General features: G+C 45.3%; 1 protein-coding gene across 1 annotated transcript in view; it reads right to left on the bottom strand.

Annotated features, from left to right (window-relative positions):
• The window catches only part of T265_00495 (hypothetical protein), a gene marked incomplete at both ends in the record, with an annotated part of 41,989 nt that extends 36,755 nt beyond the window's left edge, over positions 1-5,234 (bottom strand). The window contains one exon of the mRNA XM_009164299.1: positions 5,132-5,234. Within this exon, the coding sequence (XP_009162563.1) occupies positions 5,132-5,234 (103 nt within the window). The remainder of the gene's footprint in view (positions 1-5,131) is intronic.
• Positions 5,235-13,646: the final 8,412 nt, after the last annotated feature.

The following is a 13,646-nucleotide window of genomic DNA, read 5'->3' on the forward strand; positions in this document are numbered from 1 at the left end:
TGTGGATTATTTTGCGTTCTGTCTCTAAACTTCACTTCCCAGTCAAGCGTGACAGAATCTGTAACCAACACAAATTTGTGGGCGAGGATAATTGGTGGAACAAACCACCAACTGTATAAAATAAATTTATTTGGTGTGCGGTGTTTTTGGGCTAGTAGAGTGAAGTGCATAAACTCCAAAAATCAGAAAGCTAACTAGTGACCAGCTCCTGTTGTTATCGCAGTTAGTTTCTGTCTTCCTTTTTCCGGCTGGTTGCCCAACCACCGACCACTTTGTGGCTGATTTCACTCGACGTCAGATTACGCATAAACACGATCTGCCCACACACATACACTTTTGACGTAAGGATGACAGCCGCGGTCAAGTTCCTGCCATCTCGCCGCATGGGAATTTTAGCCAAACCGACCGACAGCCATCCACGAAAGTGGGCGGCATGCCGTTTGATCTGACCAGAAGGTGAACTTCAATCTGTCACAGCCAGTCAACGGAGCATCGTGTCGATCGTGCATGTGTGTGTGTGAGTGGGGAAGCACTGTGGCAGTGATGGGATTGTACTAGCAACCAAACGAGGGCAGCACTTGTCAAGCTGCCATATCATGTTGCCCAGTTTGTCTTTCAACATTCGCTCTCCCATTCAAAATGACTCTCATTAACTACGCCAGGTCACTCTCAACGGTATAAGTGAAGGCAGTTAAACACAAGTAACTACTTCTCAGATTCAAATGGTTTGCAGTTTCACTGGATTGCATTCTCTCATTAGAGAACAGAACAGTTTTTCTTGAATCAGTTGTGTGGCTTTAGCCACAAGACCAAATCAATGGCCATCTCAGACGTGTAAATGAACTGCTTGTTACATATTTGTAATGTACTACTCATAAGGTTGCTGAAAATCCGTCGATAGCCCACGACCGGTTTCGCCCTTTTTGGGGCTCATCAGGTAGGCGCAGTCCCCGGGTTTCCATCAACCTCATGTTGAAACTTGAAACTTGAGGCCAAATTGCACGAAATTGGCGAATATACACTCATTTGCAAACTAATTTGGTTTTTTCAAGAGACTCACCTGGAACCCAGTTGAATCTCTCGTTTATGATGTTCTCAGGCAACTGAATGTGCCGCACCAGGCCGCCTCATGTTTCAGTCGCTACGATATTTGAAATATCGCGATACATGTATATCTTTGTAATGTACTACTCATAAGGTATCGCGATATCTCGAATATCGTAGCGACTGAAACATGAGGCGGCCTGGTGCAGCACATTCAGTTGCCTGAGAACATCATAAACGAGAGATTCAACTGGGTTCCAGGTGAGTCTCTTGAAAAAACCAAATTAGTTTGCAAATGAGTGTATATTGGCAAAATGCTTGTTACGTATTTATTCTCTGTTGTCCTTCCCCCATCTATAAGCGGCATAAACTCCGGAGGTATTTGCGTATACGTTACTGAATCATTTTGCTTCATTGCGCGGAAATAACTATCGACCTGTGATTGAAGCGCTCGTGTACCTGCAACTTGGACACACATTGTAGCTATTTTCATCTTTTACTCTATTTCTGCCAGCCAAAGTTGGTGATCCTTTTGGTGTGTCTTGATGAAATGCATTTACGTCTGACATGTGCTGGTAATAAATTTTTTCATCTTGATTCAAAAATTCTGCATTTTATGGATGCTAACGCGTGACTCAACGGAATACCTCGTATTATGATACCCTTTAAATGAGTTTGCTTCATAGAGGTCGCCTCATGTTTCCTTTGGGGAAATATTCGATATATCGCAGTATATTTTCCCATATTACTCACGAGGTCTCCCGAGTGTGACATCATTGGTTAGATGTTAAAAACCAAGTTTGCGTTTTCCCTTAACGAGAGTGAAAATGAAATACAACAGTTCAGGCCCATCAGGAGCATACTACGGATCACAACAATAAAAAGAATCGTTCAGCTGTAACACCCTTTCGGTGCCTAGCTGCCATGCCACCCGAAGGAAGTACGAGGGCTAAGATATTGCCAGGTTGCCCAAACCTAGGCAGGAGGAGTCCAGAGGCAGAGGTCGGGTTAGAACTGGTCTGTAAATTCGCACTTTAATCACATGAAACATCTCGGATGGACCAACACAACATCAGGTTCAAACATGTTCGCAGCTTAGACTGTCAGCCTGCTTAGTTGCCCATCGTCTACTTGGCAGCAAGCATTGCATCACGGTATAACAAACAACAGGCTTTTGAAATTCGCTGAGATCATTGCTAATCGCAAATGGAAGCCGGATCAGCTGTTTGCTTTCGGACTGCATCCATTTGATGAGATCCAAGAAAAGTGAAACCGTTTGTGGGTTGTCAAGGGATTTTCAGCAACATTCTGGGGAGCATGTTACGTCAACACAAAAACGAAGGGCAATAACTGGAATATCGTAGCAAATGAGTCATCATAAACGAGAGATTGAGCTGGACTCAGTTGAGTCTCCTGTCAAAGCTAGAGTCGCGTGCTGATGATAGTTTACGTCCAAATTGCCGCGTTAAACTGCAGAGTCAAGCCGTTGGAATGATTGTTCCCTTCTTAACTTTATTTGTTCTTATAATCTGTAGCACGCGTACGATAAGACAGGACGAAATAAATCCTTGATATTGTGCAAAACTGCGTCGTTTTGTCTCAAATTCAGAAGTTGGCAAAATAGGGTGGAGACTTAACAAGATCTTAGCTAGCTCTGTCGTGTATACACTTACTTCTCCATGGAATACGCTGCACTAAGGGGGCGGCGTGCTCCACTTGGAACACTATTCCAGTAGTCAAGATGGTTTATTTACAGGATGGACAAAAACTCTTAAGGCGCCGAGCCGAGTCTATCGTTGACACCCAATTTGTAAATGTCTGTTTATCTCCATACAGCCCCCCCTTTAGATTCGAGTACAGAGAACAAATAACGTAATTTCGAGGACCATGTCTATCTGAAGAGAAGGGGAGCCCCCAGTGGGTTGTCAGAGTCTTCATCAACTTTTAAAGCTGTTTCATTAAGATGCACACTTTAAGATATCGAATATCTTTCTGTTAGCCTTGGCGTGCCAAATTCAGCTGGTGAATACTGTGAGCGAGAGATAAAGTTAAGGCTCGGTTGAACCTCCGGTTAAAGCCATCATAACTTCTGAACAAGCATCCTTTTCCATGCTGCGTGAGGCAACTACTCAACAGCACTGAAATATGGCCAACTATAGCATTAGATAAGACGTTATTGATGTTTTGGTACGTTGTTTCATTTACGGCCATTATCTACAATTGACTGACCTTATCCCATTTGTTGTCCGGAGGTGCCCCAGGCCAGACCAAATATAGTGGTCGCTCGATAACTCCTCTACTGCGTGACCGGATTGTGTAGGCGTATCGAGCCCTTGTGACTTCTATCCCATACAAACCCGTCAACAGATGACCTTAGCTGACGTGCAGTTGTTTTGCCTACATATTACCCGTTGCGTCGAACCTAGATGATATGTTCAGGTGATCAGCTCTCAATCGGTTCGTTTTTGGTTCACTGTCCAGCAGTTGATAGTTTTGGTATTCAATAACACAGCAAAGCGTTCAGCTGTAACAACGTTTCGGTGCCTAGCTGCCATGCCACCCGAAGGACGCACGAGGGCTGGGATACTGTCAGGTTGCCCAAGCCTAGACAGGGTAATTCTAGAGGCAGAGATCGGCTTCGAACCGCGGACCTCCTGGTCAGTAAATTCGCGCTCTAACCACTGAGCCATCTCGTCACAGCATAAACTTACTGAGAAACAATGGCAATAAGCCAGACTTGTGAATCGTTATGAGCGAACTTGCCAACGACGTCTGACAAATAAGCCCTGCAGGTTAAATTGTCAAACACTTGAAATTCAGTCAGATTAACACTAGGCAATTATCTCTAGTAAAGAGCCGGTTATGACCGACTGATATGCACACGTGACTCACTGCTAAGAATTTTTAATGTGTGAGTGGTTACAGTATGAACCGGAACCCATATTGAGCAAAACGTAAGGGAAAACGACAATTACACTCGATTGCAAATGAGTCTGGTTTTAACGGGAGATCCTCCTGAATCTCAGCTGAAGCCCTTGTTTATGATGAATCTTTGTTCAAGTGAATGTGCCGTCTCGTGTTTCATTTGGTACAGTTTTTGATATTTGGCAGCATAGATCTATGAAGGAAACTACTCATAAGGTTGCTGAAACTGTTCAAAAGCCCACTTGTTTCGTCTTCTTTCGTCTCATCAGATAAGTGCAGTTGTTGAGTTTCCCTCAACCTTATTTTCTATTTGAACCCAAGTTGCACAAAATTCGACAGATACACACACTTCCGTACCAATTAGTTTTGATGGAATATCCACCTGAATTCCAGCTGAATTCGACTCAAACTTCTTGCAGTTTAGTTTCAAGCGGAATATAGGGTTGGCGAGAACTCGTGGACTGCGCCTACCTAATGAACCAAAAGAAGGGCGAAACAGATCATGGGCTTTCAAAGAGTTTTAGCAGTGTTGTAAGTAGTGTGTTACGTCCATACAGTTAGGGGAATGTGTCCGGCAGGCTTGAAATGATTGGCGCGGTGGTAAACTAAGTCTCAAGTCTCTGTGTGTGACATGTTTCGTCCCATTTGTGAACCATAACGACTGTTGAACGGTTGAAATTTCAACATTCCGATTTAACAGTCTTTGGTGTGTATACTGTTCTCTTAGGTAGATGTACGGAAACCAGATCGCTGCGAGCCAAGGTGAAAACTGCAACTGGCCTTATAGCTGTTGCAGGACTTCCAAGGATGATACAGGTAATTACCGGGTGTTACGAATATGCTATTTTTTTCTCAGAAGTTGGGTGCAAAATATTGAAGCGCAAAATTAGGAAATGTCTGCTCCGTTTTACTTGCACAAACGAAACATTTTTCCAAACTTTTCATTTTATAATTTTAGTAAGTCAAAATGTGACAACTTTTTGTTGTGAAATTTCCTTCCCTGAAGTCCGGTGGTGAAATTCAGGCGAATTTCAGTCGGAATGACCTCTTTCTTCCATCCTTGAAGCTCCAGAGGGTCACACGTTTTCCGGTCTGCAGTGAGGGAGAATCAGATGCTTGGTGCGCTTGGGGCTTTCGGCGTAGATGAAATATATTATCAAACCTTCAAAATTTCCGCTACTCCTGCACGACATAAGCAATGTATTCAGAGCATCACTGCGGGTTTCCTCCGGAGAATCGGCAGCAGCAGAGTCCATCAACGTCATGCTCTTCCTACGTCATAGTTGCGTCAATTTGTTGGGTACGATGTTCGCATCCTTTCACGACAAGCTGCACCGCGATATCTGTGCTCGGAGATCCAACGCAGACACTGAAACTGCATTCATAGATCCTAAATTCCCAGATCTGAGTAGTAGTAACATTAGACACTATTCCTGTGCAACTTACAGACTCGGATAACTTTGCCGAAGCTCAGCTGATGGTAAGTATGCTTTCTGTGAGTTGTCCTGGTCACACAAACTGTTTTCCGTGACCAGACGAAAGGAAATTCCCGCTTAACTCACCAGATGTTTGGGCTGATAGTAAAACGTTCCCTTTTTCAAATATACGCAGTTAGTCATACTAACCTCCCACTTCACCTCATTCGAATGCCACTATCAGCTTTAAACTCGTGCCTATGTATCAGTACGGTATTAAATATTGATCAGTAGCCAACGAACTAAGGTCCGATCGTACAAAACAGTGGACTGAAAATAGCCTCTTGTAAATTGTTCTTCAAATACTAGCACAAAGTCACCAGCTGAGCTGGCGGACGACAGTTATGGGTCAGAGAACAATAATGGTAGTGAAAAACTGAAATTACCAATCCCTCAGCATTCAGTGTTCACAAGTGTTCCTACCTAGTCTGTTTTAGAAATGAATGCCGTCTGACAAACAGAAGTAGGCGAAGCGCATGAAAGTGTGATTTGTACTGTTAAAGTCTAACAATTCTCGATTAATATCCGGCTCATTTTAGACAGCTTACTGGTTCGAAGCGGCTGATTAGACGTTGTCTTGCCCACATAGAACCTACTGATACTCTACAAACCTCAAGCGTAAAAATTCTTTACATACGCCATCACTTTGGAATTCAACTTTGACCCCATCAGATAAATTAACTATGTGTTTTTCACTACGCGCTTCGTCCTCACAAACGGAAACAATTGCAATGTGAAATCTGGTGTCCTGCCGAAGAATAGGCTTGTGTGTTTTTCCTACGCGCTTCGTCCTTCACAAACGGAACAATTGCAATGTGAAATCTGGTGTCCTGCCGAAGAATAGGCTTGGCACCTGAGTCGGTACTCCTCGACCAAATTTCTCTCAGCCGCCCTCCAAAAATAGAATGTCATATATCTAATCTCCATAGTAAACAAATTTGGAAATATGGCATTTACAAGTGGCGATGACAGCTTAATCGCAACTTCAGAATGGCAAACGAATTCCCTCGTCGATGAAAGAGCAAACTGACGATAACCCAGAGGGGCATTTAGCCTGCTGGCCTGTACATCATGTTTACCAGCAACCTTGGAAATGAGGATATCAGATTATGGGTTAAGGCCCAGTTGAGTCTAATCCCGAATTCAACGTTAAGCATTGTTCTGTTAGCCCCACACGTAGGCGCTTTACGCTTACGGGTAGTCGGTTCATGTACAAGCCAGACTCAAGTAAATGATCCGCTAGTCCAAGCCACGTGATCCATGCACAAACATACGACCACTCCATGCAAGGCCTAGCTGCTTAGCAGAGGCATGCAAAAATGGACAATATTGGGCGCAGGGACCGGCCGGTTCAAACAAGGCCGACGTCGTCCGACTTCTCTTCGACTTTTCCGCTTAGCACTTCTCTTCATAGGACACTGCTGCTTGTGATAATTCATACACAGCAGTACTATGCTTAACTAAGACGAAGTCAACCTAATGTCCCGAGTGCGAAAAGCTTTGAATATGTATACATATTAAAGACTATGATTAAGTTTGAATCGAGATTTCCGAAAACACAGATGTCGAGCTCCTATCAAGCCTATATTAGAAGAATTGGTGTGGGTAGTCAGAAACAGGTTGTGTGAAGAAATGCAGGTCGATGGAGAGCATTTTAATGTACGTGGATACGTTTTATGATGTTAATTTTACTTATTAAACATCTATACGTAAAATTGTACATATTTCACGCGGAGAAGCGGAGATCTCCTGAAATAAATCCTTTGAATTTTACCCGCATGCGCTTACAGTCCATCTGTCCTTAGTTTATGCGCTTTAAAAAATTAACTCGTTTTTTGGCTTATGCACAAATGATATTTGAACGCGCGCGCTTCTTGGCATGTGCACAAGTAATCAATCAGAATGCTGGCTGGTGCATGAGATATGCTCCAAACACGCCTTTTCCATAGAGGAAAATGTCGGTGGCTCAGGTAGCGTAGATGGTCGTTGGCTTGTTCGCTGAGCTGGGCAATTCGATTACAAACGTTTCATCATTAATCGAGGTGACATCATCGGTGCGTAGTTGTGCGTAGCGGTGGGTTAGTGGTTGTGCGTTCGGTAGTGTTACGTGTGTGTTGATATACGTGCTGGTTGCCGGGGACGACCCTTGACCGCGATTAGTTATTCGGTCGGGCGGTTCCATTGTTTGTTCTTTTATCCCGTGTCCTCGATCTCCGATGCCCATGTGAGCTTTTAACTTGGCATCCCTCGCCGTCGTAGTCTGGTCGATGTTGGAGCGACCTTTGTGCTTCCGAGTTCCGGCTTGTGAACTTTATTGATTTGACTCCGAGGAGTTCCTTGATTCTTCGTTTGTGAATCAATTATTCCGTCCTCCTTGAGTGTTCCGGTTGCGATTTTGGTCTTTTGCACGTAGAGGTGCGTAAATTGGATCCAGTTCGAAGCACCGGTTGATTGAATCTGCCGTAGAGTGCCATGCTTCCGGAAATTCTCTTCCGTGTCACATGTCTCCGTATGCCAAAATTTTCGCGTTTTCCAGATCGAATTTGTGGCCTTCTTGGTCCCTGTGTATAGATATCAAGGACAGGGGGTCATGCCTCCTGACAACCGCGTTGTATTCCTTTATTCGTGTACATAATTTCCTTCCAGCTTGTCCAACGTAGAATTTGTCGCAGTCGTTGCAGTCGACTTGGTATATCACGTTGCTCCTCTTGGTTTTGTCCCGGTTGTCCTTCGGTGTAGAGATTGATTTCCTTAGAGTAGCGCTCGGTTTATGGGCCACCAAGATTCCTTTTTGAGCCAATAATCTGGTCGCGAGTTCTGATGTATTCTTGATGTAAGGTAGGACTACTCGTCTGGTGGCTTGTTATTGCTGTTGCTGTTGCCGAGATGTCTTCTCCATTAAGCTTCTTTTGATAACACTCCTTGGATATCCATTTTTCTGGAACACTCTGAATAGATGGTTTTACTCCTTCTTCCGTAGTTCTGTGGTGGTGCAGTGTGTTTCCGCCCTCTCGAACAAGGTTTGAACGTGCCATGGAATGTGGATAGTTCAGTGGCTACAATGTCGTAGATGTTGTTTTACACAACTCCATACCGAGGGGCCATTTCGCATGCTTGCTTACTGTATCCTTCAAATACTACGAGTCTCACGTGGAATGCATAATTTATTGTTAACAGCCAAACTGTTTGGAGCTGATGGGTCACACGAAATCATCTTTGTCTCCCGTCTAGCCGGTGCTTTACGGCATCAGTCTTGTAGGAAGACATTTATCCTCGGCCGTCGGGTAGTTCATCCTTCGACCAGAGAACACGGACACACACAGACTTCCGAGACACACTGTGCTGGGATCTGTGCTTCGTTCCAAATCCACATCATAAGACGTCGTTTTGCAGACCTGGTAACAAGCACATCTTTGCGTCTTCTGGACGGGCCGGAGACTAACAACCATTGGTAAATTATGCTTCTGTGGACTTATTTTGGGACAAGCCTGAAGAGAATCACCGCACAGTGGGCAAAGTTCATCATCAAGGTCGGCGTGATTTGACACGAGATCCGTTGCACACTAGTAATCACTGGTATTAGTCGGCCAGCAACAGAGCACATGAAAGCCCAGGTCTGTGCCTCTAGACTTGCCCTGGGATGGGGTGCAATATCATCGACCACTGACAGCAGACCGTCAGTTGCGAACTTTGAGATTTGATGCGGCAGGATTTGCCCCCGAATGATCAACTGTCTAAAGATGGCCGTGGCCCTTCTGTTTTTCGGCCCCCAAACATTATCCACCGCTCGGGTAGCTTGTTTAAGCGGGCCATCCAAAGATGTTGGCGATGGTTTGGAAACAAGTTAAAGGGGTAACCTTTTTCCAGTGGGTTGTAACCCGACAACCACCTTTTGTGAATTGGGAAGAAATCCAAAAAGCAATATATGTAGAGTAGTTCTGACTGCTTGGAACAGACTGATCTCCGAATACAGAGAACATATGTATGCAGGGAAGCCGAATTGCCTTGTAGAAAGAGTTAAAGAGGCTACGAATAAGATCAAACTGTTCACTCACTACGACGCATACATAACCGGGCGCCGTTACCCATGTGGTCCGTTATCAGGAAGCTATAAAGATCGAATATAAGTGTTTTAATAAGACTCACTCAAAGCGGTCTGTTGCAATCGTTTGGTCTACACTCACTAAATCTGAAAGGTTTCGGAACAACGCTCTCCCGCCACCGGGAGAAGCATATGCGGTTTTAGTGATTTTCCCCCGACTGTCACAGAATCGCGCGCCTCTCGAAGTTTTGCCAGGACCGAAGGCATATTATCTGCCAAAATAAAACCTAACCATGATGCACCTACCCAACAGAGCCGGCCGACACTTCCGGCGGTGGTTCTATATATCCTGAGTGGTAAGGATATTTCCGAATTCATCGAACATTGGATCATATTTCATACGATGGCGTTTCAAGTTCAGCAGAACCCCGCTGTTGCCGAACTCGTCTTCGGTTAACCGTCAATTAACCAGAAGCCGATCGTGCAAAAACCTTGATAAATTACGGTTGTGTTCAAGAAAATAAGAGGTGAGTGCGGGGTCGTTCCTTGGCTCCCTTGGACAAAGCCACACTAGAGAGCCGGTGCTTCCTGTGCTGCTTTTCAGCCTACTAGCTTTTTTGGATTACCCGACTTTTCGTTGGTTTTGGAGACGGCCTGCTGCGTTTGTGATACACCCGTTCGTAGTGCAAAACGGCGTTGGTGCTTCGATTACTGGATGAACGCGCAAAAACCATGTAGTTATTCTTCATGTGCCGACTTAAGGCCTTCTCGAATGCCGCAAAGAATGAAGGGGACACACTTCCATAATTCTCATTAAACGCATGTGAAGCCACCTCCAAAGCCACAGCGCGGTAAGTTTAAAGTCAAATGTGCATTCGAAAGGAGATTATTGATAACAAATTGATGAAAATAACAGCAGATGAGGGGGATTTTTAGCCAAAGCACATATGCAAAAGATGTAACGTTTTGATGTTGACGTTTTATTTCATTGGCAAAGCGCTTTTTAGAAGTCATCCAATAGGATTCACCCGTCGTTGGCTTGGATGAATCTGTCTAAAATACGAATAGGATCGTCGCCCAAGCACGGTTTAAGGGAAATTCATGACAGTCCGCGGATTTCGATTTATTCATAGCAGGGTAATTTATGATGACCCACTTCGAAATGCATGGTATGCTAGTGGAGCCGATAGGTCCGTAGCTGCGGGATGATAAGTAAACACCAGAGTTGCGTATCACTGTGACATCGGAGGGAAGCGTGTCTTCATCGAGCGACTGATGAAACACCAGGTAAAAATGTCACACCTTTGTGAGGGACACTTCCTTCAGGACCTCGGATGGGTCTTCTCTGGCCCAGATGCGCTGTGAGAATTGACGAGCAACACAAGCCTGAAGGAATTTCCAGTCACTTGCACAAGAAGACGCGGAAGAACCGCACGTGGCCACGACAGCACAATCGTTTATGTTCATCCGATCATCAGCTAAGGTTTGAAAAGAGAGGAAGCCGTCTACGGAAGCACGCTACCTGTGGAATATTCTACCAGTTTGCTATCGCAAAGATGAATGATCGTACGTCAGCCGATCGCATGTTTCAATGTTTTCTTGCCGCTCACGGGAGGTGGTTCACAGCTGGACTATAATAAATGGCGTAAGGGACACTTCAATTGTAGCGACATCGAGCTGCCTTTCATGCCTCCCGTCGATTTCACACAGTCTGCGGAATGCGGCTTTCTCTCCTCAGTACATGTGGATCGGGGACTGGTGGGCCCCGTGCGTTTCAAGCATTGCAGACTCTACATTGAGTGGAAAAGGGTATCAAAGCCACGTACAGATGGTGGGAAAGTTACGATGGGATGGCGTCACAGGATAATTGGTCGACCCAACTGGAAGGTCCAGTCTCCTGAACAGGGTAGCGCCAATTATCAACTATCAGAAATTTCCCATGTAAATGCACCATCAAACTCCACGAATGAAACATGTCGCGCTTCTCCTGCTGTGAAGATGGGCAACCATGCTATCAACTCAAGTGTAGTCAGGGTCCACATTAGGGAAGAGAACACGGGTAGAAGTAAGACTTCTTAAAGGTAGCTCCCAGTTGACTACCTGTTAAACTATGATTATTACACGCACGAAATGCCCTGTAACAGTATCCAGGATGTCAAAACACATGAAAATGATTGGTTGTTGATCAGGTGGCTGTTGATCTGTCCGCCGAGCTTGGTAATCAACAGCCACGTGATCAACAACAAATAAACTCACCCAAGCTACCAACATTTCGACACATTACCGACCTGAAAATGTTGCTTCAAAATCACTAGTTTAGTCGACTAACTATCTTCGTAAGTGATAGAGGGAAGCCAGGGCAAAGAACGCTGAATTATGATTGGTCCACATTCGGATCAATCAGATCCAGGCCTTGCTCAATACATAGCTGGTTGCCGTTGTGGTCCTCGGTTGTCGGCTGCGACGTGCCTCCGAACACATCTCACCAGAGGATTCTGTTCATCCTGTGGGGGCTGGGATCGACTTTGTGATGGCCTCGGAGCTTTTCCCGCCCATCTGTTTGTCCCCAAAACGGATGGTGTTCTGGTGCGGAACTGCTGTAGATCAGAAACCCGGTAATGGAACGTACGAAAACAAGCCACCATTTTCGACCCTGCTCGGAGAAAAACTCAAATTTTCTGTTTGAATACATGAGACTGAAGAAACAAGCCATCCGCGTTCTCCTTGGGGTACAGAAACGGAGAACCGACGAGTGACCCAACAGTGGTATCTGAGTTTTACAGAGAATATTATGCGTGTCTATACTCAGCCCCAGCGTCCTCGTCACATCCACTCTTGTTAAGGCATAACTACGAACAGCCCCTAACCGACTTGGTCTTCACGGAGGAGGAAATTTGTCAACTCTTGCGCAAAATCAACCCGTTCTGCGCGTTGGGGCCAGACGAAGTCCATCCAAAGATCCTGAAGGAAACGTCGTTCACATTAGCAAAACATTTCTACCTGGTGTTTCATCAGTCGCTTGACGAAGTCCACCTCTCTGTTTGGATGGAAGCGACTGTCACGCCAATCCACGAAACTGGTAAACGACTATCGCCTGGCAGCTACAGGCCTATTAGCCTGATTAGCGTACCGTGCAAGGTGATGGGAGACATTCCGAATCAAGCCATTCTAGGTCGCCTTACTACCAACAAATTGATAGCTTCAGCTCAAGATGGACTTCTCCCAAACCGTTCTTACGTGACTAACATTTTCATACTCATAGACAGCTTAACCCAGGCCAAGGAAGAGGGACTCGTATCGGATGCCATACTTTTCGACCCCTCAAAAGCATTCGATAAAGTCGCACACGACCCACTGCTTCACAAATTCGATTCTTCCAGGATTATAGGGAAAATTCTACACTGGATCGTGGCGTTTCTATCGGACGGAACATTCCGAGTGAAAGTAGGCTGCACCTACTCTTCTCCAGCGCTGGGTTCCATTGGGGTTACTCAAGGCTCCGTTCTGGGACCTGTTTGTTCTGTTTCTGATATGCATCACCAACCTTCCAGATGTTCTTCCAAGTCCATATCTACTTTACTCTTCTCCTGGGTTCCATTGGGGTTACTCAAGGCTCCGTTCTGGGACCTGTTTGTTCTGTTTCTGATATGCATCACCAACCTTCCAGTCCAGATTTCAAGTCCATATCTACTTTTCGCGGACGACTTGAAGTCCCGGAGTTCTAATGCCCGTGTCCTCCTACTGGATGATGTAGACGATGCAAAGAGGTGGTCGTCGGACGTGCACCTTCCTCGCAATCACGAAAAGTGCGTCCATATGTCATCATCATCATCATCTTCATCGACAGCATGACATCAGTGTTCAACACCGATGCTTCACTGCCGTGCAACCATGACTTATTTGAAAGCCTTATTGTAAAGAAAAGAATAAGGGTGGATGGGGAAGGGACTTAGTGCTAGCCTGCTACAATCATTCCGGTGTGTACACCTTCAGACATTCATTCAGGCGATCTGGATAGAAACTGACAACAAGAACGCCACTGACATCGGTTGGCAGCCATATCTTGTAGTGTCTCCAACCAGGTACAATGAGGATCACGCGGTGTCCATCCTGGAAGATGAGTAGCGCCGACAGCACCCAAGCGTTTCGTGATCTCCTTC

Source organism: Opisthorchis viverrini, assembly GCF_000715545.1.
Source record: "Opisthorchis viverrini unplaced genomic scaffold opera_v5_5, whole genome shotgun sequence".
Lineage (NCBI taxonomy): Eukaryota > Metazoa > Platyhelminthes > Trematoda > Opisthorchiida > Opisthorchiidae > Opisthorchis > Opisthorchis viverrini.